This window comes from Epinephelus moara, chromosome 5 (genome assembly GCF_006386435.1).
Source record: "Epinephelus moara isolate mb chromosome 5, YSFRI_EMoa_1.0, whole genome shotgun sequence".
NCBI classification, from domain to species: Eukaryota; Metazoa; Chordata; class Actinopteri; order Perciformes; family Serranidae; genus Epinephelus; species Epinephelus moara.
The window spans coordinates 27,620,892-27,648,856 of NC_065510.1; the positions used below are offsets into that span (position 1 = coordinate 27,620,892).

Genomic DNA, 27,965 nt, shown 5'->3' on the forward strand with positions numbered 1-27,965 from the left:
TTCACACTCTGTCTTTTAGTTACATTTTACACTTAACTAAGCAGCATTTTCCTCTGAAATATATGTTTTTGAAACCCACTATGATTAAAGTATTAAAGGGGAAACCCTTCTCCCTGTCACATAGTGGGCTTGTATATTTCATGGTGACAAAATACAGAAATTACCACCAAATTACACCAGATAACTACATGTTGAAAGTTTAATATTAAAGGTCCAGTGTGTAGGATTTAAAGGGAAATATATTGGCAGAAATTGAATATAATACAACAAGTACATTTTCTTTAGTGTATAATGATCTGAAAATAAGAATTGCTGTGTTTATGTCATCCTAGAATGAGCCATTTAATCTACATAGGGAGTGGATCCTCGTCTACGGTGATCGCCATGTCGTACTGTATGTTTCTACAGTAGCCCACTACGGACAAACCAAACACTGGCTCTACATAGTGCCATTTACAACTTTGTGTTGGCCACTATAGTTAGCAACCCCTCCGTGATGAGTGTTGGGAAAAAAATGCTGCATTTATTTAAAAAAAATTTTTTAACGTGAAACTGCTTTTTCAGTATTTTTACCTGTTTAACCCTTTGAAACCTGACAGCAAATTTGTTTGGTTTCTTTCAAAAACATGGGAAGAAGGCAACAAAAGAAGAAATGAGCAAGAAATTGGTAAAAAGAGAAAATTAAAAACAAGCAAATTAGTTAAAAACAAACAAACAAGGAAATGACCTGGAAAAAGCGCTTAAAAATTATGATAATTCTGTGACATAATTTTAAATATATAATAATGATAATTATATAGCTTTTCCCCTACCTTTTAAAAAAATCATTTTCTAAATCTATTAATTTTTTGCAATTTGTCGAACATTTCTTACCAAGTTGCTCGTTGCCTTTCCCCCATGTTTTTGGAAGAAATCGCACCAATGTGCTCAGAGTTCAAAGATTTAAAAACCTGTTAAAGGCCTCTGAAAAAAGATGTCGGGTTAATCACCGGACATGTTGTTTATTTATTAATTTATTTTTTGGGGAGAGGATCCGACCTTTGCGGATACTTATAGATAAAAAACAACTGGCCAGCTCACTCAGTGTAAAAGTACATAGTACAGGCAGGCAGTCCAAAAATGCATCCGAGGCACTCTGACTGTAGTCAGAAATCCTTTTAACTAATCATTTATGAAAGCAGCTCTGTACCTTCATGGACTTGCTGGCCTCATAAGCGTCCTGCACCGAGTGGATCTCATCATAAGCGGTCTGGTTCATTTAGGAATTTTAACTACAGTCAGAGTGCCTCAGATGCATTTTTGGACTGCCAGCCTGTACTATGGACTTTTACACTGAGTGACTCTTTGCCCCATTCTTCACAAACTACCCAAAGCCTTCACCCAGTGCAGCACTCCCTATTTTTTCCTCATCATCAGTGACCTCTGTGGATAATTTGGCTCCTGGTAAAAACCTTCTGAGCAATGAACAATGAAAGAATCCTAACCAGGAGAAGTTTCAGCTGGTTGCAATCTGCAATCCTCACCACTAGATGCCACTAATCGCCCTACATCTTAAACATTGCTTCTTAAAATATGCACGAACAAATACTCCAAACAAAGAGGACTTCCAGATGCAGACACCTGCATCTCTGTGAAAGTTTCCCCTGGGGACTTGCAGGACATGTACGCACTTCTTGGCAGTTTGGGTGGGGTACGCTGTATGGAAAGCTTTGCCAACACCTACCACAGATGCAGATCATTTAAAAATTCATTGTACTTAATCGTGTTTTACAGACCGCAAGCATAAGTAATCTTAATTTTCTGTGGCAGACTTCTTAAACATGTTTTTGAAAAAACAACACATATGATGTTTTCTTACAATTAATTTAGTGGATAAAAACTGTTTAAAAGGCACAGGGTCTGAGCTAAAATGCTGATCAGAGCTCAGTTTGAATGGGAGAAATCTGGTCAGTGAAGACACAACCGCAGAGCTGGTTCACCATTTTATTCATGTTAACACCGACCTCATACAGAAGATAATAAAGCCTAAACAATAAGGCCTTCATACATTCCCCGTTGGAGCTTCACAAATCATCATGACTTACACGTAAAAATAGAGACAGAGCATAATATGCTGTATATTTACTGTATACAAATATTACATTTATAATGATTGCCCTTTCATGACTTAATGGACAAAAAAAAAAAGTCATATGTTTAAGAGTAGTGTTTTCCCAAGCCCAGATGAATACATGTACTGCAGCAGATCAGGACAGAAATATCAACAATAATGACAAACAATCCACCAAACTTTCTCCTTTAAAAATGGAGTGTAGCCAGATTACAGAGTAGGGTCATACAGAGAGGAGAGCCAAACCACATTAAAAAAAAACACAGAGACTGAGAAGGAGTGTGTGTGGTGTGTGTGTGTGTGTGTGGCGTGTGTGTGAGTGTGTGTGTGGTGTCTTGTAAATGCGAGAAAGGAGTGTGAGTCACCAGCAGGACAAACTTTAACAATATGTCCCTCTCCTCAGGTCCTGACCATCCAACCACCACACTGAATGCTGATGAGCACATTGCCATGACAACAGGACAGCCTCTAAGGCCACGAGGTTATTCGAGCAGTGGGGTGATATTGCAGGGGTGTGTGTGTGTGTGTGTGTGTGTATGTTTGGGGTGACACGGGGTTAAAGGTTTTGGAGTTAAAAAAACAAAGGGGTGCAGCTCAGTTGCTGTTTCTGTGCGAGCCTTTAACCACATTAAAACCTGCAAACGCTGCAACACGGGTTTCTATCAGAGCTTCGTGGTCATGTTCAGTCTTCACTTTGTAAATCAGAAAAGAAAGATTCTGTTAAAGTTAGAAATCTGCATGTTTAAGCTCATGCACAGCACATCACATTTAGTTCATATCACAGGCAGTCCCTCAAAAAACAAAATATGCTGCTGTGTTTAAGTTAATTTTTTTGTACATCTGAAACATTTTGATGATTGATCGATTCAATAATTATATTGCTTGAGTCATTTTTCAAGCCAAAACACCAAAGATTCCCTAAATCCAGCTTCTAAATTCTGGGAATTTCTTGCTTTGCTTTGTCTCGTGTGAAAGTAAACTGAATATTTTCGGGTTTTAGAGTGTCAGTCTGACAAAACAAGACATATGAAGACTTGGGTTTTAGGAAACTGTAAGGCATTTTCTCTGTTTTCTGGCATTCTATAAACCAAATAATCTATAGTCCTTGTTTTTGAACATTTTCAGGCAGCCATTGGTTTCCTTTCATTTCCATACAGTATGAAAACCAATTAGTAGACTCTTGAAATTTGCTTGAGTTGTTTAATCCACTAAGTCTGCATTTAATTTCTGTCAGTTACATTATCTTAATATTCACCATTAATGCAGATTTTAATCAAATAAATTTAAACTACAATACTGCATAATGCCCTTGGGATGTGTTTGGCAAACAAGTTTCAACAGTGTGTTTGCTGATTTTTATTCCGCACTTGAATAAAATAAAAACTAATGGCTGCCTGGAACAGCAAGTAAAATACATCAGATCTGAAACTGTGCTGCATACTACTGAAAAACTGTTGGTGACAATGTTAAGTGCATGACTTGTAGTTAAGGAGCTAAATGTTGCATACACACTGGTATGGTGCTTTTAAAGCTGGAGTAGGCAGTTTAATTTTGGCGTTATTGGGCAAAAATCCCGTAATAAACTTTGAGCATATTGTGATTTAAGTGAGGTGAGAGAAAACTAGACTTCTGCACTTCCTCTTGGCTCTGTTTTCAGGCCAATCAAAGGTCATTTTAGGGAGACGGTGTTCTTATTGACTGCTCAATGAATACAGATGCACATGCATGTCCCTTTAGACGATTAAAGCCTGATTCATAGCGGAGAGTCCTGCAGAGAACGTTTCTATTCCAGCATTGACAACAACTGCCTACACTGCAAAGCAACCCAAACAAAGGAAGAAGGACTTTTTTGACAAAAACAGTTTAAAAAAGAGTCCAACAATAAAAGTAATAAAACGTGTCAACATAGCCGAAGCATTTCAGAGATGGGGAGAAACTATTTCTAATTGTTTAGCCTGCTGCTAACCACAACCAAAGGCTCACGGCTGTGGCGTCAATTTCTAACATCAGCTAACATCAGAGCCTCAAATCATAGTGTGTCCTCCATCTCACTGACCGCCACCACAGAACACCTTCCCAGGAGGAGAGCAGGCGACAGCTCCAGAGACAGACTTCCGGTTAGCGCCTGCAGCAAACCAAATACAGCCAGCGCAAACCTCAGCCTCAGGACAGACAGCCATACTCCACCCGGGGTCAGCAAACGTTTGTTGTTGACGTTACACAGGTTAAACCTGGCACTGCTGCAGGCCACCAGCCAACTGTAACACCCTGGAGCTGGGGGGTTTGCGCTGGCTGAATTTGAGCCAATACAGCCGCCCACCGAAGGCCCTTCTTCCAAGCCGGTGTCCGCTCTGCTCCAAGAGAAGTAGTCCATAGTGGCAGGGAGCGAGGAGGAGGGACCCTAGGGTTGCTAGCAGCTAATTCTTGTGGGTGAATGACCTGCGGGCAACTGTACAATGAAATACTTAATTAAATAAAGTGGTGTAGGGGAAACACTGGGCTAATGTATGAAGTGTGGTTGGCCTGTGGTTGTCTGGTGGGAGGGGCTTGGGAAAGAGGGGGGTGGGCTGCCCTTTCCAGATTTCTGCCTACCCCAGCTTCAAGAGTCCCCCCATTATTAAACTAAAGGTTATCATGTCACTGTAAGCAGTCACCTGCTCCACTGCCCTGTCCATCAGTATCAGATGATCAGAAGCTCCATAACGTGCCACTTACAGAGACTCAGAAGACATCCTCTCCTGATAGAGGAGTAGGGGGAAGGGGTGTTACATAAAAATCAACACAGACTATGGAGGGCCGCATCAGGCCAACTTTAACCAGGATTATTTGCTAATGGGGTGAGGCAGTGGGTGGATTAGAGCAAACACATGATTTTCTGCTGTGTCACGTGACCAAAAAAAACTATTAGTGGAGTTAAAAGACATGATCCACATTGAAGAGTCAAAATAAAACATACAGCGAGGCTCATTTAAAGTAGTCTGCTACATCCTGGCCGCACGCAATCTACGAGGATCAACGGAATCTGCTGTCGCCTGGTTAGCAGGTTGTCAAACACACAGAGGAAACATCTGTCCTGAGTACGAAACAGAACAGAGAATACATGACACGTGTCACGTCACTGTTTATGTACATCTAGCGTTGTTGTGGCAAAAGGGTTAATTTAAGGGCATTTGTCAAACATCTTACGAGGCTTTAGAGGATTCGTCTGACTTTTGTCCCCTTGACTTTATGGTCAGAATAAGTGTTAAGCAGAGAGGAATGACAAGGACGCCTATGACAGGGATGTCTATGGGGGTACAGAAATAGAAATGAGCAATTACCCAGCTGTACTGACACATATTGGGTTGTCTTCCTGTGGGCAGACTATTCAGCATCCACCGCGCTGCCACTGGAGAGCTCAGCGGGACAGAATCTGGTTTTGTAAACTGCATATGCCAAAAAATCTGTGGAAAATAGCAGCAAGCTGACGCAGCAGCTGTTAATTATTTTCTAATCGACAGCATAATAAGCTTAATATTGTTTAAGAGTTTAAAGGAAATCCAAGTGGAGCAGCCTATTACTCATGACTCTGAATAATCTATGAATGTACGCGATGGAATTAGTGCGAGGAACGTGGAGATGGAGACGACAACAAAGAAGAAACAGCTGATGAAGAAGAGGCAATCCTTTTGCAGAGCTAAGCTTCTACCACATTCATGGCACGCTGCTAACACCCCCTCTCCCCAGCCCCAAAGGCGACTCCACGTCTGATCTAGTCGTCTCCTTGGTGACACAAACACTAATCCCTCATTATGGGATGTAGGCTGCGGCGCCCCGAAGCCCCGTTTTTTTTATTCCCATATCACACCACTCCAAACGGAGCAGATTACTGTAATCTGGGAACACTGGAGCAGACAGATTAGATTAAGCTCATTACACACATAAAATATGGGAAAAAGGGGTTAAAAACACCTCAGTCCGTCGGTTAAACACACTTCAGAGCACGCACACACATGCACACATATTTTTTGGTCATCTGCAGACACCAAAAGACTCTGAGCTGGTGCCAAATGTAAAGTCTTCTGATGGATCTCTTTACCAACAATTGTCAAAGGAAAGACGGGAATAAAAAAACAATTAACAGCGCACAGGTAAGGTCTTTAGAGTCAGCTTTCTCTGGTGTTTAAGTGCAAATAAGCCTGCTTCTCCCTTTACACATTTTAATGCTTGCTTTAATTTCTTTGTCCTTTTGTAGTCACAGGTTTCTTTTTAATTACTGTGGCAAGTGACGAACCACACGTGACACAAGTTATATGATCAACTGACAGAGTTATCCAGTTGGTTCATGCAGTTGTCGTGGACATGAGCAGCATAGGATCATGCTAAAGGTGCTTAAAGTACCCACTGTAGTGTTTGTATATGAGTGTGTATGAGAAAGAGGGAGAGAGAGAGAGAGATGATATAACAGTACTCCAGCCAAGTCTCCACTGCCTTAACTCTCCTCTCATCCTGTGCGTTTTCTTTTCAGCGATTCCAACTGAAGCAGGGAGAGAAAAGGAGTATATTACATTCAACATATGCACACACACATCATGATAAAACTTCTGCTCATACTGACAGTATACAGCAACCCTTACCTCATTCTCTACCATCTTCAGCCTGCCCAGTGCATCCTTGGCAGCATCCTATAAAAAGAGAAAGAAGACTTTACACAATAAGACCCAACATGCACACACACAATAACACACACACACACACACACACACACACACACAAGTGTTCTCTGTACAGCTGTACTCACCCTGTTGCCTTGGCTGGAATACTTCTTCACGGAGTCAGCATACCCTTGGCAGGAGCGGCGCAACACATTTTCATACTCTGTACACGTGGAGAAAGGAAATGTGGGTGTTTGAGAGGTTGAGACATGAACTCAGGGGCATAATTTATGTGAGGGGGGACAGAGGGGACATGTCCCTTGCACTGTTTTAGAAGTCAGTATTGGATTCCTCCAAAAACACATTACATCTGAAAATAGTTATGGAAGCTGGATGGTATTTGTGTTTTATAAGTTGTAGGATACATAGTGAAAGAATGGAGAGAATGGAAATGAAAAACTAAAAAGAATTTTAAAACCTGACTTTTAAAAAGTGGTAATAGTGGAGGCTGGAGTGTTGAGTTTAAACATTGTAAGGCCCCGATCACAAAGAAAGAGTTTTGTAATCTCCAGGTTTTATGAGAGTCTTATGGAATGTAAGGGCAATTCAACATTATATCTGAAATCAAAATGGGAAGATGAATTAGAAGTGGAAATTACATCAGATGAATGGTATGACGTGTGAACTCCGGCATACTTCCACTAGCTCACAACAATGGAGGGTATTCAATTGGAAAAACTTGGTTTGGTTTTTTATTACGCTTAAGATCCAAAGTAAAAGATTATCAACACCTCAGCCCTGTTGGAGACAATGTGGTTCCTTAAATGCACATCATACACATATTTTTGGAGTTGTGTAAAACTGAAATCATTCTGGGAGGATGTACACTCAGTTTTGACCAAGGTGCTTAAATATAAGATTCCAAAGACATATGTTACTTTGTACTTGGGACACATTGCACCAGTGGTACAGATGGAGGATCGCTGTTTGGCTAAGGTACGTCTTACAGCTTCTAGGAAAGCCATTACTAGAAACTGGTACAAACTTGAATCTCCTACCCAGAACCAGTGGCTGGACATCATAAAGGAAATAAGGACAATGGAAAAACTGACTCATGTACTACATCTGAGGGAAGGCTTGTTAGAGAAAAGATGGCAGAAGTGGACCGTTTATTTTGAAAAAGTATAAGGATACTGCCACATTGTATGTGAGCACCTTTTTCAGGAAGACAATTACTGGAAAGGGAAAAAATGTCTTTCTTTATTAATGTATTCTCCCACAAGCTTTATTATGTTCTTTAAGCACATTTCTTTTCTCTTTTTCTCTTTCCTTTTTTTTTTTTTAACTTTACTTTGCTTTTATTATGTTCAATTATAGTATCTACTCAGGTGATTTTGTACTGAGCAAAAAATATGTGTTACCTTAAAAACCCAATAAAGCCCAAGTGATAAAAAAAAGAAAGAAAGAGTTTTGTAGGTTGAAAAATTGAATGCCACTAGTGAAAAAAAACAAAAAAAACAAACACCTGTTGCACCTTTCTATTGTTGCCAGGCAACCATAGACCTTATTCTAACCTTCCCATGTAATCAATTTACGCTTTATTTATTGTATTGCATTTATTTTATCTAGTTCCTAAAATGTTCAGGCAGAGGGTACTTGCTGTAGCTCTGGTCGAGGTTGAGAGGCTGGTTGCACACAGGGAAACGGAGATCTGTGTGGGTACATGAGACCCTAATAAGGAGGGTGGATCATGGAGAGCACCACCAGTTGGTCCAGGAGCTTCGCCTCCATGATGGCTGTTTACAGGCATATTTTAGGATGCCTCGGGGGCAGTTTGACAACCTGGTGTATATTGTCAGGCCGTATAGCTCTGGGTATCCAGCAACCGCTACCAACAGTTTCTCCTCCACTGTTTACCAACTGTAAATTTGTTGTCGTGACCACCACAGAAGGCCCGCCTCTCAAAACATCCGATTGGACAATGAGAAAAAGATTGCGAAAAAAGAGATATTGTGTGGCGTTTTTCCGCTTTGAGTTGAAGTTTTTTCAACTCGAGGAGTTCAGAGCGCTTCAGCAAAAACGCCAGGCACTCAGAGTGCAGAAACACAAGGCGCATCGCAACTCAAAAACAGCGAGCAAAAAGCTTCGATCCCATTGAAAACAATGACAAAAAGGCACCTCCAGCTACTAAAATGTTTTCTGTGTGATCAGAGCCAGAAGATACATTTTGAAATCTTATGTTCCATCCAGTTTAATGGAGTTAAAAATTAGTTTTTAATATATCACATGCATATTACCATGAAAAAATGCATTGTACTCCTCACTTTATACATTTTGCTTTATTGCACCACCTTTATTGTGCTTAGTTTCTTAAACAATGTGAGGGCTTAAATGTGCCGACATAACATCATATATTGCCTCGTGTAAAAGTAACTTCTTTTATAAAGGTGTCTTTGTGAAATCTTTGCCTATGACAGCTTTGTACTTAAAAGCCTTGAGGCTCTAGTTTTATAATAAATACATAATTTCATTTGCATATTGCTGTGGGGTGTAGGGCAGATATCAGGGCGAATTTGTATTTAATCCAAGCACGAGGAGATGAAGTAAGTACTCCCACCATATCCAGTGTGGTTTTATTCTGCACTTTTTTACCTATGGGGTCAGTCAGAATATCAATCAATGCACCCCCACGCCCCCAAAAATGAAAATTCCACCCCTGCATATACTTACATGTGTTGGTAAAGTGCAAGCTCTTATGTATTCTGTGTGTGTGTTACCTGTCAGCAGAGCAGAAGAGCCTCGCTCCAGCTGTGCTTTCTGCCACTGCAGTCTGCGTGTGACCTCTTTGTATTGATGGACGAGGTCGGCTGGGGGATCCCGTCGCGCCTTTTCGTACTCTGCAATCTGAGAGACAGTGTAATGACTGGCGAGACTTTGGTGCCTTCGGGGCATCACACGCATTAGAGAAGTGGATGCTGTGGATGGGCTTAGACCACACAAACACACACCAATACCTTTCTATCCAGCCGCTCCCTGTCATAGTTGAGGATACTGAAGCTGTGGAGTTTGTACTGTGGAGGAGAGTTGCTGGGATGACTGCTCTTGCTGCTCGCTTCATGTCTGGGTTTAGACCGAGGAGATGGAGCCTGATTCAAACAAACACACACACACTGATCTGATCCGACATTATCAATACGTTTTTGTGTCAATGGTGTTAGCTTCTGTAACTCCTGCATGTAAGCCTTTACATGCAGGAGTTACATTGCTACAAGGAGGCTACAGGATGACAGCACATTAATAACTGACTGAAGGCCGGTTATGCTTGAGACAAACTAGTTTGTACAACGTGTCGTCCAACCAGGTCTTAAGTGTGTTTAAAGAAATACCTCACCCACAGAATGACACTTTGTAGATCAGTTACTCACCCTGTGTTACACTGACTTTGTTTAAACATTTTGTTGTTCATGCATGTCTCCACAGTGAACAAAGAATCCAAAAAATAAGGCAACATTCTTCATGAATTGAAGTGATTAGGGTCCGCCTTTAACAACAGCAAAACTACAACAAAATATCTGCTTACAAACTGGTGCAGTATAATCCAAGTCTCTTTTTATCCAGTTGAATGATCAGTACTTTCCACACCTGCCTGAGCATGCGCATGAGACTTTGATTATGCTGCACAAATTGTGTGAGACTGTGTTGTTCTGATATAGTTTCGCGGCTGTTCTGCTATAAAGTGTGGACCCTGATTATTTCAATTCATGAAGAACGTTCTCTGCTTTTGGATTCTTTGTGGAGGCATGTAATAAAAACACATAATCAAAGTAACATGTGGCAAGTCATTGATACACAAAATGGTCATTTTGCAGGTGAAGGAGTCTATTTGTTTAAAGCTATTACAGTCATAGCTGAAGGTGAGGTGAGGGCCTGCTGTCACAAATCAAGTTCCCATCTAAATATAGTGCAACTTTTAACCAAATTTCCAAAGAACGGGCAAAAGAAAATGTGACTTCATGAATGCATGCTTCCATGCACTACAGTTAAGTCAATATTAGGGATTAGACCACTGAGATAAACAGCTGGTGGTGTCAGTTCCTTGGTCAAGTGCAATTAAATCATTGCAGAACAAGAGCACGTAACAAGCTGTTGAATTAAAAGAGCCGCAGTCAAATGCCAAAGGAATGAAACCGGTGTAGAAAACATAATGGCAATATGGCATTTGTTTGTTTCATGTATTAATTTGAGGAACGTTACAGTCTCCTCCACATAGATCACACTTATCACCTGCCTGAACTTCATGGGCAAATAAGATGCATGCTGCATGCGAGTCTGTTTCCACTGTACTTTGTTACATTTTACTTTATTTATTTATCTGTGTATGTATATTCAACAGGTGCCATAAATTGTTACATACAGATCAGCAAAAGATGTAATGTTTTCAGAGTGTCTAGTTAAAGCTAATACAGCCCCCCGTCTCTGATGTTATGCGTATTTTGTTTTGTTTGGTTTTAAATTGATACACCAACTTTTCCAGCTTAAGCCTTTTTAAAATTCCTGGCGTTTCCACTATAACCATTAAGATGGGGACTATGTTGCACACTTTTGAACAATCTGTCCTTGACGGCATTTACAGTGTTGCATTTGGATCAAGCTTGCAGGGACAATGCCGGGCTATAAAACCATTCTGACATAGTGGCCAAACAGTGGCATTACAACTCTCCGGTCCACTGTGTGACGCAAAACGCTTTTTCCCATACACTTACATTGTGAAAGAGATATCTGTAAATCAATGGATAAACTTTTCTGAGCGTCACAACCCCTGCAAAATGACTCCTTTTACTATCGCATATTGATCCATGTGGTCCAATAACATTTCTAAAGTCTAAAAGAGCTGCATGATTAAATAATTTATTCCTATTTAAGTCAGTGGAGCACTAAACCAGAATTTAGCTGCTTGGCCAGCGAAAGTTTCTAGTGCACTTGCTTTTGATCCAACTATGCAGAGGCAGAGCGGAACATTTGGGTTGTTTTACACATGGAAGGTTAACATTTTTGGCTTCATGTGCCACTGAGCAACTTTCACAGAAATGAACAGTGCCCCACCTTCAATGTTTTATCCAGTTCTCTTTACACATACATGACTTGAACATATAAAACAAGAAGTACTTGTGTGAAAAATTATAAAAGAGATCTTGAGAGAGACGTTAAAATCCTGCATACTGTAAAACCTTGCCAGACTAAAATGTTACAAAATATTATCAGATGTAGCCCCTCCCCAAATTCTTATGTCGGAAAGGTGTAAGGACGTGGCACAGATTCCTAGATGACCGATACACAATGCAGATTTTGGTGCCTCATTTAGGTGCCAGATAGTGTGCATAGCAAGCGTGCGGTCGAAAGGGATAGAGAGAATGTGTGTGTGTGTGTGTGTGTGTGTGTGTGTGTGTGTGTGTGTGTTTGTGTGTGTGTGATGATGATGCTCGCCACTTGCTGATAAAAGTGAAGGACGTTAGCCCAGAGGGCAAAGTTAGCTTACGAATGGAACCTGACCGGGCTCACTCAAGGTGGACTGTTATGGTGGACCAGCTATTGTCATTGTAGCAACAGTCTCAGCCGCTCCTACACACACAGATAATGGCGACATTTCCTGCTGCTGAGTCTTTCCTAAGTTAGTGAGACCATTATGATCCCAACTCAAAATTTATTTCGCTGTTGTTTGCACTGTAACTTTTTTTTAGTGTTAAAAAAGCCTAATTTAGAGCATATTGACATTTGTCCTGGCACATGAGTATCCAATTTATAGGATGGCACACTGGCTCAGTTTTTCACACTGAAACACAACAAGGCTCTAAGTTCAAACACGACCTGGTCGGAGGAGTCTGCATGTTCTTCCTGTCCTCTAGAGGAACCCCACTCACACACAAAGACAGTGATTTGCCCTGCTTCAGTTTCACTCAGTCTACACACATGAAAGTCGGAGGAAATGAAAACTTAACTCACCCGCTCCTTTTGTCTCTCTGGAGGAGAAAGGGACGACACAGGATTGAGAACCAGCCACTTCTCAGTCACCGGCTGGAGATCGACTCCCGATAACGGCTCTCTGATCTTCACTCTCACCTCCAACTTGCCACCTGTGGCTTTACGTCCATCCATCACCTACGAAACACATACATGCTGTTAGATAGATGTGGTGTGTACATGCATGTGTGCGTTTACTTGTTAATAACACTCACATCTATTATCTCTCTAATGTCACAGTGGTTCTCCAGAGCCTCTAGCTTCAGCTGAGCAGTGCCCACAACTTTGTCACCTTTAAACAGGCCTCTGTAAACACAGAGAGAGAAGAACTGTCGAAAGCATAACAGACATTTACAGCAGAAATCATGAGGATAAACAAGGAAGCTTCTGCCCATATTGCCGCAAAAGCAGTTGTGGTTTTTACCCCTTGTGGATGATTTCAAACTTGATGCCTTTGGACTGGACGACTCGTTTGAAGCCTCGGTGGGTGCGGTTGATGTTGAGTTTGAAATTCTCTTTAAACTCTGGGCTGTTGGTGTTCTTTACTGTGCTGGTTTTGTCCCTCTGAGCCTCCTCCTACACACACATAAATGAATGCATTAAAACACATCTCCATGTAAACAGAGTGAAATATCCATAATCTCCTGCCGAGTGGGAAAGATTCTTACCGCACTGGGGAAAGGGAACTCAAACTTCACACTGGCATCTAGATCGTTAGGTGAGACACCTGAAGGCAGAGAGGTAGGTGTTAAGTGAACATAATATTTAATACGTTTACTGCCGGATTCTTTCAAAGACACAGAGCTGCCTTCAGTACCTGAGGGAGCTGGCAGGTTGATGCCTTTGATGATGTACAGTATCAGGTCGTTAAGTGTCAGGCTGGAGTGGGTCCTACATAACAAAAACAGGGGTCATGACCATACAGAAACAGCATCACAAGTGTCAGACAACAACCAGCCAGCATCACTGAAAGCCAAACAATCCCGACTGGTGAATGAGTCACTGCCAGAGTCAACTAGCTGTTAGCTTGGTATGATGCTGGAGCAGAGCCAAAATGAGTCACAGTGAGTCAATCTGACTCATCCACCGCTCTGGTCAGGGAATATCTAAAAAAGTGTTTTTTTTTAATCAAACATCTGATGTGTTGAGAATCTTTATAATCAAATATACATTCAGTTCAGCTTTAAAGCTTCTACTAAAACATGAAGCTTATAAATCCTTAAAGATACACAGGATTTTCCTTATAAAACAATGAATAGACTCATACAGAAGTAATCCCTCTCAATCATCACTTAGGACCCACTAGATGTGTTTGGCGGTGTATTTATCTGTAGAGACTCTGCATTCTGCCTGTATCTTATTATTTTCTTCTTATTTTGTTGTGTTAGGGATGTTTATGGGCACAATGCCCAGGTGAGGTCAGGACTTTACAAAAAGGTAGTGACCACGCCAGCAGCACGCATCGAAGACGAAGAAAATTGGGCACACAGGGCCAAAAAAAACCCCAAAACAATTATAGTGAGGCAAAACGCCAAGCAGAGTGAATCTAGGGTTGGCTTTCACTTTCTCCAGCGATACTGTAACAGTAACTGACAATTCCTGCGTAGTGTACCTTTAACATTACAACAAAACCACAATTATGACCCAATGATCTACTGCTGTATTTCCATTTGTGTTCCAGGATGTTAATGCCAGGATGGATTGCATAAAGTTAAACAATTGTTGGTACCCTTTAGCCGTCACGCACCCTCGCTCAACTGGGATGAAATGATTATGCAACTAGAGTTGATCATTTTATGCAAGTAAAAGGAAACAGCATTTCTGGTGGTGAATACACACAAATACACCTTGAAACCCAGGAATCACCTATGCCTTTTTAAAAAATTTAGTTTCAAGAGAGAGCCTCATGATTTATGTTAATAAAAAAAAACAAAAAAAAAACATGAAAGACACAGTATGCAGGATTTTTCTAAAAATAAAACCAATGTATAGACTCAGAAGTATTTCCTCTCAATCATTACTTTGACTTTTATAAAAAGACAGCAACCATGTGCCATACGGTACGTAGCAGGCGTCCACAAGACACAGAGCCAAAAAAAAAAAAAGCAAATATAGCAAAGCAAAACACCAAATGAGAGTAAACCTGGGGTTTTACTTTCCCTGGTGAGCGTGTACACAAACACTAACCAACAATCTTGCAGAGTATACCTTTAACAAACAAAGGAGTTATTACAACTCGTTCTGTGGTGGACATGCATGTGTACACCAAAGTGCACGGCAATCCATCCAATAGTTTTAAAGGAACAGCTCACCCTCATAATCAAAAATACATATTTTTTCTCCTACCTGTAGGGCTGTTTATTAATCTAGATTGTTTCAGAGTGAGTTGGAGATATTGGTCGTAGAGATGTCTACGAAAAAAACTCAACAGCTATGTCTCTTTCTAGAATCATGACCCGGTTACTCAAGGCTTGTTGTAGTTCATGTAGGAACTATTTTCTTTCTACCAAACTACACCTGCCACTGCGCAGGATGAAGCTCACATCTACTCAGTGACAAGAGGCTCATGACAGCGCGAGATGCAAACATTAATGGCATCCTCCCCAACTGAGCTGTAACATTAGCTAGCTCAGTGGTGCTAGGCGAGCTAGCAGCAGAAGCCTGTTTCCTTCTGCGTGGTGATACGGTTGGCAAGTGTAGCTCAGTAAAAAAAAAAAAAGGTTCCTACATGAAACTGCTCACAGCAAGGTGTGTGGATTATCTTGAGTAACCAGGTCATGATTTTTGGACGGACACATTGCTGCTGAGCTTACAGCTGCTATCTCCAACACTCAGCAGCCCACACAGAGACTATTTAGACTGATGAATGACACTAAAAGTAAGAGGAAAAATTTGATATTGGGGTGAACTTCTCCATTAAAATATTTCCCTAAAAGCCAAAAATATCAACCTGAAGTTTGCGCTACAAGAAAAGTCAGGGGATCACCAAAGCCATTGGGATTCTTCGTTTGGAAACGGTCAATATCTGCACAAAATTTAATGCTAATCATCTGATAAATGTTGAGATATTTAAAACTGGACCAAATTGGTGGACTATCTGAACACCACTGGCATCTTTAGAGTCACTAATGTGGCAATAAATGCAGACCTAAACTCCCTCTGTCCTTACAGAACACATGCCATTCAAAGAAAATACATTTTAACATAATATTATTATTTTATCATCCATTATTATCCATTATCTATGAATTTGATGCTGACTTGGCAATGTTGAAGGTCCTCTCCTCTGTGCGGCACTTGGGGACTGGCTGGCCCTTGGCGTGAGCATTCTTCAGTATCTCTATGTTCTTCATACACTCCTCAACTAGCTTCTCGAACCTGGGGAGAGACAGAGACGGTCCTTACACACAAACCCTCATAAGAAGTCTTACAGGAAGGCCTGGGGCTTGAACTGTCACAGGTCTGATCTCTGCACAGACGGCAGTGACAGTACGCCAAAACTGTTTCTAGGCAGTGACATTTGTCAAAGCATATCTGAAGGAAAATGAAGCAATGCAGACTCTTCGGGAATGCATGATGTGTAACGGTTAAATGTATGTGAGAAATCTGTGAGGAAAAATGCAAAATATGCAGTGTGACCTGAAAGTTACACTGTATGTACTAGGCTAATGCCGGGAAACAGTAAAATCACATGTTGCCATGGTGACACCACACTCCATGACTGTTATGAAGTGCAGAGTTGAACAAACCAATTACAGGTAGTGTATCTATACAAGAGAATAAAAACATACTAACCTGATAAGCCATTGTGAAGGTAAATATTAAAGGAGCTATATGTAAGAAATATAAAGCAAATAGTCGTAAAATCCTCCTAATATGTCACAGAGACTAAGGAATAATGTTCATATAACATACTGATCTCACCGACAACAATAGTACAGCCAGAATATTCGCATTTAAAAAAAAAAATTGCGGCCCGCAAATCATGTTTATGTTTTGAATTTGTGTTTTGGCCTGTTGCGCCACCCTCCACCGTCTACCAGTCACACAGTCAGTAGAGTCTCAGCATCAGTTACAGTTACGACTGAGCTACAGCAGCACGGCAAGCAGCATTAGCAGTGTCCCAGTACATAGCATTAGCAGTCTAAAGCACTAAACTCCAACACATATGGACTGATGCGAAATGTTTCACTGGATAAAAACACGTTGTGAATTTTGGAAATGATAATATCTATCTTTTTTCAATATATTTTGATTTTTGGACTTAACAATAACTGGAGTTATTGTTGGAAACAATCCTACACAGACACCACTGGAATCTAATTCCACAAAGAGCATAATACATAGTATAGCCTAATTTGTATCTGCAACTCTACAGAAATACTAGGTCTAAAGAGAATAAACAGACATGCAAAAAACAGCTGTGCAGCATTTGAATGTTGACGTAGAATTTGAATGTTTGAAGCCTCTTAACATCGAAAATTTTGAAGCTCTAGCTTCCAACTATTCGGTTTAGCCCTTGAAATTTATATTATACCATAAAAATCAAAGACAGATCGATTCAATTCAGTGATTAATGTCATAAATGATTTATTGTGCTGGTACCCAAATATTCAATTATAGTTTAAACCAAAAATAAAGTGCATTTAACTCAATTTCAAGGGCCAGAAAAGAGAGTGGTTTTTAAACTTCATCATAGCAGCACAGAACATGAAATAAAATTCACATACATCAATATAAAACAAAGAAATATCTCTTACTTCAGAGCCTCAGACACATTGCCCGTGAGTGTCACCTGCTGAGAGTATCCCAAACATTTCTGTAGATCGAGATACAGAACAAAAGAAGGCGTGGGTATGGAAACAGACAATAATAGCCAAAGATAATACAATACAGAACAATTGTGATTTATCTATTTAAAAAAGCTGCATGACTGGTATGCCGCAATCATCACTCGGCATCAGTATAAGCTGGACACTGATATACAGCAAGGAGAAGGGAGAGGTGTGTCCTCCTGACCTCATGCTGCTTCCGCAAAAGATCCATGAGGCCGTGGTACTGTTCACTAGAGCGCGGGGAGAGAGGGGAGGAGCGGGAGCGGGCCAGCGAGTAGTCCTCGTCACTGACTGGAGCACTGGGAATCTGTCAGGAGGGAGACAGTTACAAATGTGGTGAGAAGCAAAAAAATCTGTCCACCAGATATTGTGAATATCTGTTTCTAAGTTTGTGTGATATTCTGCAGACAGACAGGAAGACAAACTAACAGAGGCACAAGCTTAATATTCTCAGTAATCACAGTGTGGGGCTGAGTCAGAGAGAAATACATGTGTTATATGAGGCAAAGATGTTAAATAAAAGTGAGGCAAAATGAAAAAGAAAGACAGTCATACGGGAGACGAGGCAACTAGATGAAATATGAATGGTGGAATGGCACTGAAACTATGCAGATAAACTGACACTCACACACAGATACAGACACAAACACACAGAAGGTGAGACCGTGATGAGCACAAAGGTGTTTTGATTTCACCCCATCTTCCTTCCTGCTGTCTTCTATTTCTGTCCCACTTTGTGTTAACACACATCACACTCCTGGTTGCTCCTGTGACAACATGTTCAACACACACAAGCCTGCCCTGTACCTTCTTGTGTGTCATTTATTTGCACATGAGAATATATTTATGACCTTGGTGATATCAACAGGGAGGCCAGACTTGGCAGCAGTGATCATGGGATCCAGCCCCTTGGCATGTCTGAGGTGCTGCGCTGCTCCCGCCATGTCCTGCAAACAACCACATGGCAGCAGATGCGTCAATTGAACCTCAGCAACACAACAGAAGTTCAGGACTCTAATAAGACAACAGGCAGCTGTAATAAAGACATCTACAAAAACACAGAGATGGCAGGGACTCTATCTACAGCAAACAAAAAAATTGAAAAAAAAAAAAAGTCCACAGTTTACCTTCATCTGTTTGGAGCGCAGGGCTGCACGCAAAAAACCCTGTCGCCTTAGCAACAGGAAATCCACTTGCTGCTGGGCTGCAAGGATAATTAAAACAAAAAAGGAGTGAAACTCTGCCTTGTGTAACACTTAGCATGACACATTTTGTACGTGGAGTGCAGACAGGTGGGCATGTGCACACACATACACAAACCCATGCTCTGAATGCACCTTTAGGTCCCAGTTTTGGAGCTGAGGAGCCTCCAGGTTCCTGAGGAGCTGGCGACTTTGCTTTCTGGGCAGTTGGACGCCCAGCAGGCTGTGGAGGGAGAAAATATGAGGGTTAGGGTCATCAGACAAATGCAACAATACAGATACAGATTTCAAGGTACAATATTGTTCTATTAGAGTGCAAAAGCTTGAGATACCTGTGAGTTTAATTTAACGTTTTTTAACAATTTGCCTGTCTGAGCTAAATTTGATTTGATTTCACTTTATCAGAAAAAAGTTCTGAAATTTGTTGTGTCCCAGGATGTCAACTGTTTCACATAAATACAGAACAATGTTAAATCAAACAACAAAAGCACTACACACTACAAATGCTATAAATCACATGAGACATTACAAAGAGTGGATGCATATGGAGTTAGATTTGTGTCTTTATTACATGCGAGAAAATAAATGATATGAGAGAAAAAGAAATGTTTGAGAGAAGAAGTTTTCACACTGATAGCAAAAAAATAATAATATTTGAGACTAAAAAAAGTTTTGAGAGAAAGTATTTTGTCATAGAATATAAAAAAAATAATTTGAGATTTAAAAAATGATTTCCGAGAAAAAAAAACTCTCTCTCAAAAAACTTTTTTTTTACTCTCAAATATTATTTTTTTGCTATCAGTGTGAAAACATTTTCTCTCCAAAAAATTGTTTCTCTCAAAACATTTTTCTTCTCTCTCTCAAAACCTAAGTCTTTGCTCTCGTGTCAGGATTTTGCTTTCGCTGCGAAAATAATGTCATGGGCGGGGCCACGTTTCTATTGGCCAGTCTCAATCGAATTGACAGCTAGGTGAGGATCGTCTTGGGAGTCGAATTCAACTGAATCATTCATCCACCATGGTCGATTGACCTGCATAGATGCGCTGCATTATTTGGGAGCGGAGACTCCAATGTTTGGGTAAGATGATGACACAGATGATGAATGATTCAGTTGAATTCGACTCCCAAGACGATCCTCACCCAGCTGTCAATTCGATTGAGACTGGCCAATAGGAACGTGGCCCCGCCCATGACATTATTTTGCAGCGAAAGCAAAATCCTGACACGAGAGCAAAGACTTAGGTTTTGAGAGAGAGAAGAAAAATGTTTTGAGAGAAAATGTTTTCTAAAAAAAAGTTTTTTGAGAGAGTTTTTTTTCTCGGAAATAATTTTTTAAATCTCAAATTATTTTTTTATATTCTATGACAAAATACTTTCTCTCGGGGCGTCAGTGGCTTAGTGGTAGAGCAGGCGCCCCATGTACAAGGCTGTTGCCGCAGCGGCCCGGGTTCGAATCCAGCCTGTGGCCCTTTGCTGCATGTCACTCCCTCTCTCTCTCCCCCTTTCACACTTGTCTGTCCTATCAATTAAAGGCTTAAAAATGCCCAAAAAATATCTTTAAAAAAAAAAAATAATAAAAAAAATACTTTCTCTCAAAACTTTTTTTAGTCTCAAATATTATTATTTTTTGCTATCAGTGTGAAAACTTTTTCTCTCAAATATTTTTTTTTCTCTCATATCATTTATTTTCTCGCATGTAATAAAGACACAGATCTAAATAGATGCAGTGCAACAAATCAAAGGGGAACACCACCTAAATTAAGAATTTTCTTTTTTCGACCCAATGAGCTTTATTCTACTGAAGCGTCTCAGTTCTGAAACAGAAAATGTTCCCATATACTCAGAACATTCCCCTGGGTGCTCTCGGTGTCATCTAAAACATCTTTCACCATTCATTGTCTCTGGATCAGCTCCAGACTTTATACCCTATGATGTCACAAATTTGAGTTTTAGCACTCCAGTTTTTGGATTTGGGAGAGAGTTGTTAATGTTTACTAATATTTTTGGACTGACTTAGACCATAGGAATAAAATGTAGGAATTTTAAAAATGGATGTTGTTCCCCTTTAATCATTCCTATTAAATTCAGTGTTAGACTCAGGTACACTGAGGCTACTTAGAAGCTGCACTCTGGTTTAATAGGTTAACAGGTTGGGAGACTCCTCAACCTGCTGAATCAATCCTGTGGGGCTCTAATCTTCTGTCTGGTGGCAAAAGTGTATATTCTTATACTAACGCGTGAGAGGGATCAGAATGTAGTATTACCTGCCTGAGACAACACTCTTGTATGCAGCTTGAAAGCTTGACTCAAGCGTTTCACCTACAATCTTTGAGCAGGTCAGTAGCACACTATCCAGTCTAGCTGAACAGAGAGACAACTGTACCATGCAGTGATTCCACACAACATAACACTCTGTATTACAGATTAGAAAAACAATAACAGGATCTGTTTGTTTGCTGCAAATGACCTCAGTTTACCTTGCTACAAATATAATCTATATGTGCACTCCAATTTAGCGATGTACTGTTTTGTAAATAACCAGAGTATTACTTTACTGTATGCAGGAGGTGCAGCAGAGAAAACAGTAATGATTCAATAACCTAGCACAGAAGCTGGCACAGTGAACAATAAAATATTGGTAGCTTTGATTAAAAGGCATCCAATCAAGTTCCTTGGCTGCATAATAACAATTTGTCCATTTTGTAGGGGCTTTATTTATTTATTTATTTTACCTTGGCAGCCTCTCTCTGTCCGTCCTCTTCATCATCTTCTGCGTCTGCGTCCTGATTTGCTATTTTCATAGCCGTTTCCAGGACACCCATGAAGTTCTGCTGACCCCCCTCTGTGCCCTGAAGGGGTGGACAGCCTGGAAGAGCAGCACACACAACTTACTGTGAGTATAAAGTGTAGCCTGGAGGCACAATCCTGAAGCACACCTGGGGAAAGTTACCTGGTGGCATGGGTAGATCAGACAAGTTGACAGGACGTCCAGCTTTGTTAGCTTTGATGGCATCCTGGTATTGCTGTTAAGAGAAGCAGAGATGATACATTATTCTGGGAAAATCCAACCTCGGACACTCTTACATGACAATATACTGTTACTTTGTGATAGCAAATGCATTTTTGTTATGATCCAGGTTTTTAAACCTGCTTTTTAAAACCTGCCATGTTTATTTTGAAATATAACACCAGCGCTGTAAGACAGAAAAAATGCAGCATATTTGCAAGACCGCAACCTCCCCAATTTTTCCATTCCCACCCAAAATAAAAAGCGGCTTTCTTACATATAAGGAAAAAGAAAACAATACAATATTGACAAAAGCTTAACTCCCACATGGAAATCAATGTCATCAATGTGCTTGCACTCCCACAAAATATACCTCACGCAGAACAGTTTTTTTTGTCCCTTCATTCCTGCCTCAGCCGGATCTACTTCAATTAAAGGTTTCCTATTTTTCCCACAATGCCTTTCAACAATCCCCAAGGGACAAGACAGACTTTATTGCAGGCTATTCTGGTAGGTAAAATGAGCAACAGTAGTAGTTACAGTCAAAGCAACAGAGGGTACTTCCAGTCACAACAGAGTGAGTCACACACCAGTTATTCAGGGAAATAAGAGAAACACACCACAACCAAACAGCAGCACAGAGCCAGGAACACAACGTGCATCACAAATAGCTGTTTCTTTGAGAATATCTAATATCTAAGATCTAATTAGATGTAGTTTCAGGTGACAGTATGCATTATGTCTTAGAGAAAAATTATCTAGCTCTTAAAATACTTGCAATAATATTAAAGTGCATTGTGCATACCTTGACAATGCGCTGGTGCATGCGAGCCTTACGATCATCTCCTTTGCTCTTGGCTCCCTCTGCTGCTGACTTGTATATGTCCATCCTCTGCTGCAGGGCTTCTGCCACAGTGCTGGGAGGACGCAGCTCTTTGCACGACACACAGACATAAACACACACTTTATTCTCTAAATTCAACATGGAATATTTTTATCATCTCGAATCAAGGCTAACGTAGTCTTACCGGCTGTGGCCACCTGGGCGGGTGCAGGTGCAGGTGCAGATGCAGGTGCAGCAGGGGGAGCAGGTTTAGAGGAAGACTGGGGAGGAGGTGCACAGTGTTCTGCTACTACGTCTCCTGCAGATTATCAGACATGAGTGGAGGGGTGGAGACGGGTTTTTATTATTATCATAACCTTTACTTAATCAGGTAGGCAAAAGAAATACACACAATAAAACACAGCCAGTTACACATGAGCACAATGCTTTAAATACAGATGTTGCCACAATGAAGCTACGAATTCTAAAACATGGAAGCTTCACACACATCTTCAACCCAGCAGCACAGAGGATCTATACAATCAGCACAGTTTAAGGAGGACACCCAAGATTAGTGTCACAAATTCAGTGTCTGACCAAATGTCTCCCCTTCTGTTCCTGAGTTATGATGTTGAATAATGGTGCCACAGTGAAGCTGACCTTTGACCTTTAAGATATAAAATGTCATCATTCATCGTTTTATGCTTTTAGTTTTTACTTTTAGAATAAATTTTGTCACAATTAGCATATGAATTCTTGAGTTATGGCCAAAACCATGTTTTGTGAGGTCATGGTGACCTTGACCTTTGATCTTCAACCACCAAAATCTAATCAGTGCTCTTTGACTCCAAGTGGACTTTCGTGCAAAATTTGTGTAAGTTCTCTCAAGGCATTCCTGAGATATCATGTTCATGAGAATGGGATGGATGGACGGACAACCCAAAAAACATGCCTGCGGCTACGACTACCGCTGGAGCAGAGGCATAGAAATGACACTGTCTAGTTCCCTTCTTGTTGTTTGTGAGGACCAGCCTACTTTTTCATGTAGCACACAGTGACGAAGAGTATGATATTTATTCTCTGTCATAAAATACAGGGCACAGTGGTAAACTGCAGCAAGCTGTTTTAAGGTGAAATCTAATTCACAAATATCTATAAGACTGAATGATCTCAACTTCAGCGCCATTATGTATTTACAGACAGGAGGAAGATGCAGGTCAGAAGTATGGCGTCTTGAGAATACAACTGATGTTTGTCTCATCAGTATTCAGTATAAATTTGAGGTTAAGCAGTGATGTCTGAAGAACGTTAAAGACAGGCTGTAATCTAGACGCGGCTTGAATTGGAAAAGAGCCATAAAGTGGATGTTATAAGCCTGTGATCTATCAGACAAATATGCACAAAACCGGTTTGAGGGTGATCCTCCAAACCAAGAAAATATAATTTGTTTAGTAAAATGCAGTGGTTAAGAGTATCAAAAGCCTTGGAAAGGTCAACAAAAATGCACTGATACCACTCAGTTCTCCGTGAAGGAATTGGAGAAAAAACCCCATTTGTAAAGAAGTCAGGCCATGGTGTGTGAGTAATTGAAACAAAAGTCAAACACTTTAGGGGAAAGTATTCCTTTAGTGTCAACACTGACCAGGAGGAGGAGGCAGTGAGCTCAGGTCTACTGGTTCGTCTCTGTCCAGTGCCTCCACCAGCACATCCAGCTTCTGCAAAAAGGAAGGTCAGCTCTATCAGGATCAAATTTTTCTATATACACTTGCACAAACATAGAGATTTATTCATGTGATAACACAGACAATAATTTTGTTACCTTGGCAATGAGGTATTGCTGTTTCGCCAGATCTATGTTGCCGCTCTGTTTGGCGTGTATGGCAGCTATCTTATACTCCCTCTGTCTGGACAGCACTGCCTGTTTCAGCTCTGAAGGAAGGGAAGACATACATACGTGTTTGTGCGTGTGTCAAAATAAAATAGTGAACAAAAAAGAAGAAAAACAAAAAGATTTGAAAAGCTCATTTGGATCACATTAACACTTAACAGGGACATTTGTGAGCAGTAACAAATGAGTAAAAGTGATTATGAGTGTGACTACAGGAAAAAAAAATTGAATTAAAGACTTTGTAGGACCTTTTAAAGACCATTTTAATGGAATTAAAGACCAAACTTGGGATAGAAATACACCTCAAAAGTGAATATATACTCTTTCCAAGTAAACACGCTGATGTCAGTAAAAAATGAACAGTAAGGGAAAATGACACTGATGATACTCTGTGGGCTTACAAAGAGAAAATAAATGAACAAGCAGCCTGACAAGCTTTAATTTAACAATAGACTCACTACGAGATCTAAATGCAAAGAGGGGGTAAATTAGGGGCATTGCACACATACACATTTTGTGTTGAATCTGTTCTCGCGTCAAATAGTGTTTCCCTTCTGTTAAAATTATGTTTCCCGTAGCGGCAACACCAGAAATTCTTGCAACCCATCAAATCTGAATTTACGATAATTAAATACTTTTTAGGCCTTTTATTAGTAAATGAGTATTTAAGACATTTTACGACTTTTTAAGGACCTTGTTTTAGATGAGGCAGTGCTAATCTGATCATTCATGACTTTTTCAGTCGAAGAATAAGTCGGTGAATTCAAAGTGTTAGACTGGACAAATGTGTCCACATCTTTACTCTCATACATCCAGTACACAGCACAGAGAAGAAGTGGCAAGGTGGAGGCCTGCACAGAGTACTCTGTACTGTAGACTAGAATAGTCTGTGTGTAGACTAGAATAGTCTGTGTGTCAGCCGTTCTGCCCCCCGCCTCTGGAACTCCCTCCCTCCCAACATCAGGAACATTGACTCACTGTCCACTTTCAAATCCCATCTGAAAACCCACCTTTTTAAACAGGCCTATTCTCCATTGCTCTGCTGCAGATTTCACATTTTTACTGTTGATGTTTGATGTGTCTTTTACCCCTTTTAAATTTAACTGTCTATTACTTTCTGTAAGGTGACCTTGAGTGCCTTGAATGGTGCCTTTAAATAAAATGTATTATTATTATTATTATTATTATATCTTGAGTGTTTACCTGAGTGCTGTGCGTCAGGCTGGCTGGGGGTGAGGGGAGAGATGGCAGGTGTTTCTGGGGTGATGGCAGCAGCAGGCTTTTGGGGCACGGTCAGATGGAGCGGCTTGGCATTAGGAGCTGTCGGTGCAGCCTCCCTCAGAGGTTTCTGATTTGTGGGAGGAGAGGGCACGAGTGTGGGTTCTGGCAGTTCTCGCTCCTTGATCGATTCAGGCTCGGCTGGGACGTTGGGCTTTCCACCGAGAGCAACTGGAGGTGGCATCTCCTCCTCATTGACTGGTTTTCCTTTCCTGACAGATGTCAACATGGACTGCAGTGTCTATGGGTTCAACAAGAAAAAAAAATCATGAATATATGTTTCTAACATTACAGAGAACACATTTGTTTAAAATATCAAGTTTTAGATTCATATATAAGAAGTACATTTAGACATTTGAAAAAAGTAAATGGCAGCAAGATATAGAGATCAACTTGTACTGAGGTTGTGTGTGATGTTTTTCACTCTCTTTCTCTGTTACCTTTAACCCACGGTCATATCTTCGACTTTTGCTAGTCTCCCCTGCAGCTTTGGCATTGGCAATGGCTGTCTTATACATGTCTATGCGATCCAATAGGCGAGACTCGACCCCAGTTGCACCACTGGGAGCCGCAGGAGGAGCAGAGTGGGATGTGACGCTCACTTTGGGAGCAGTCGGTGTGACGGCAGGAGGGGTGGGAGCAGGAGCTTGTTCCTCATCATCCTCTAAAACCTCATTTAGTTCTGCCTATGTCAGAGACACATACATATACATGGTTAAAAAAACTGATAGTTAAAGCAATTAAACAGCTAAGATTCATCATTATATTATAAGTGGGATTAAAGATTAGGAAGGCAACAAACTATAATTTTACCAGTTAATCTATTCACCTTTTTCTCGATTAATCAAGTAATCATTTAGACTGTGATCTGTCAAAATAGAGTGACAATATGATGACAAAATTTCTAATGATCTCTTGAAATTACATGTTTAGTCCAAAACCCCAATATATTTAGTTCGCTATCATCATATAACAAAGAAAAGCAGCAAATTCAGCACGCTGGAGAAGCTGGGACCAGCCAATACCCAATTTTTTGTTTGAAAAAATGCCTGATACAATAAATCCTTTATCAAAATACTTTTAAGATACTTCTAAAATTGCTTCAGCTGTGGGAGGGAAAGGGACAAAAACGGTTTGTGTTACCAGCAGATCTTCATCATCCTCCAAATCGTCATCCCCCATGTCCTCATCATCCAGGTCTTTCATACAAAGAGCTGCCATTCGCTCTATATCAGCCATGGGAACTGGAGCTGTATGTACACAAATACATTACAAACAGCACCTAAATCATATCTGGCATATCAACATTTAAACACTAGCACATGAATGAGACAGAGACAGAAAACTGTACTTTACACTGGTAGATGTCTTTGAGTTGCATCAAGGAAAACATGACTTTTCTCACCTCTGCCTTCACCTTTCTTCCCTTGTGGTCTCCCTCCACCTCCGCCCACCAGATTCAGCAGCTCTGCCTCCAGCTCGTCATCATTTCCATCATCCATCCCTCCGTCTGGGGACAGGTCAAGGAGCAGTCCCATCTGAGACAAGGTGAGAGAGACATAAGGAAGGGCAGGGAGAGATGTGCTGAATCATACCTGTTGTTGACATACTAACAGCAGATATTAATCGCACATCTCATTATCAGACATGAGGGGTGTTACCTGTTTGGCTCGGGCTGCCCCTTGACCCCGAGCAGGGGGGTTCCGACTGCGACTCATGGACTGACCTAAAAGTTAAGGAGGGGTTACAGTAACTGAGCCAATGGAGAGAAGAGTAAAGGAAGAACATATCGATAACTGAATATCCACCTGTACTGAGTCAACTTCACTGGCAGCCACTTTGTGTCATTTTGTGTAAAAATCCAAACTGATCAAACTGTCTTGTATCAAGTTAGCTTCTGAGCCCATGTTGGCTAACAGCTAGCACAACATACATGTTTTACATAGCTAATGAATGCACAGACAAGCTACTTACCTTGTCGGTTCCGCGGACCGTGACGTTAGTGCTACAGCGAGTCGGGTCGGTTATTTAGGGTGGACGCTGCTCAGACACTACAGGAGAAAAGTCAGAGCATATATGAGCAGAAAGATGTAATTTAACGTTTAGTTTGGGCTGTCAAAACAAGAACGATAGGCTGTGGAATTTACTTCCGCCATTGCGTCTCCAGTGG

General features: G+C 40.7%; 1 protein-coding gene across 2 annotated transcripts; it reads right to left on the reverse strand.

Moving 5' to 3' along the window:
• Positions 1-1,967: 1,967 nt before the first annotated feature.
• Positions 1,968-27,951, reverse strand: cc2d1a (coiled-coil and C2 domain containing 1A). 2 transcript variants are annotated; one of them, XM_050044785.1, is made up of 28 exons: positions 27,770-27,951; positions 27,457-27,521; positions 27,201-27,333; positions 26,939-27,045; positions 26,236-26,481; positions 25,721-26,036; positions 24,449-24,558; positions 24,272-24,344; positions 22,835-22,948; positions 22,612-22,739; positions 21,750-21,822; positions 21,532-21,665; positions 18,935-19,022; positions 18,725-18,801; positions 18,449-18,544; positions 17,782-17,904; positions 17,523-17,581; positions 16,024-16,140; positions 13,580-13,653; positions 13,431-13,489; positions 13,187-13,338; positions 12,978-13,068; positions 12,745-12,900; positions 9,759-9,890; positions 9,522-9,648; positions 6,891-6,967; positions 6,727-6,774; positions 1,968-6,626 (listed from the first exon to the last, which is right to left on the reverse strand). In XM_050044785.1, exons 2-28 carry the CDS (start codon positions 27,511-27,513, stop codon positions 6,594-6,596), a joined length of 3,000 nt encoding a protein of 999 aa, XP_049900742.1. In that variant the 5' UTR covers positions 27,514-27,521; positions 27,770-27,951; the 3' UTR covers positions 1,968-6,593. The 2 variants fall into 2 exon arrangements, with proteins under 2 accessions (XP_049900742.1, XP_049900743.1); XM_050044786.1 differs by having other exon boundaries at positions 27,457-27,548.
• Between the last annotated feature and the right edge of the window lie 14 nt (positions 27,952-27,965).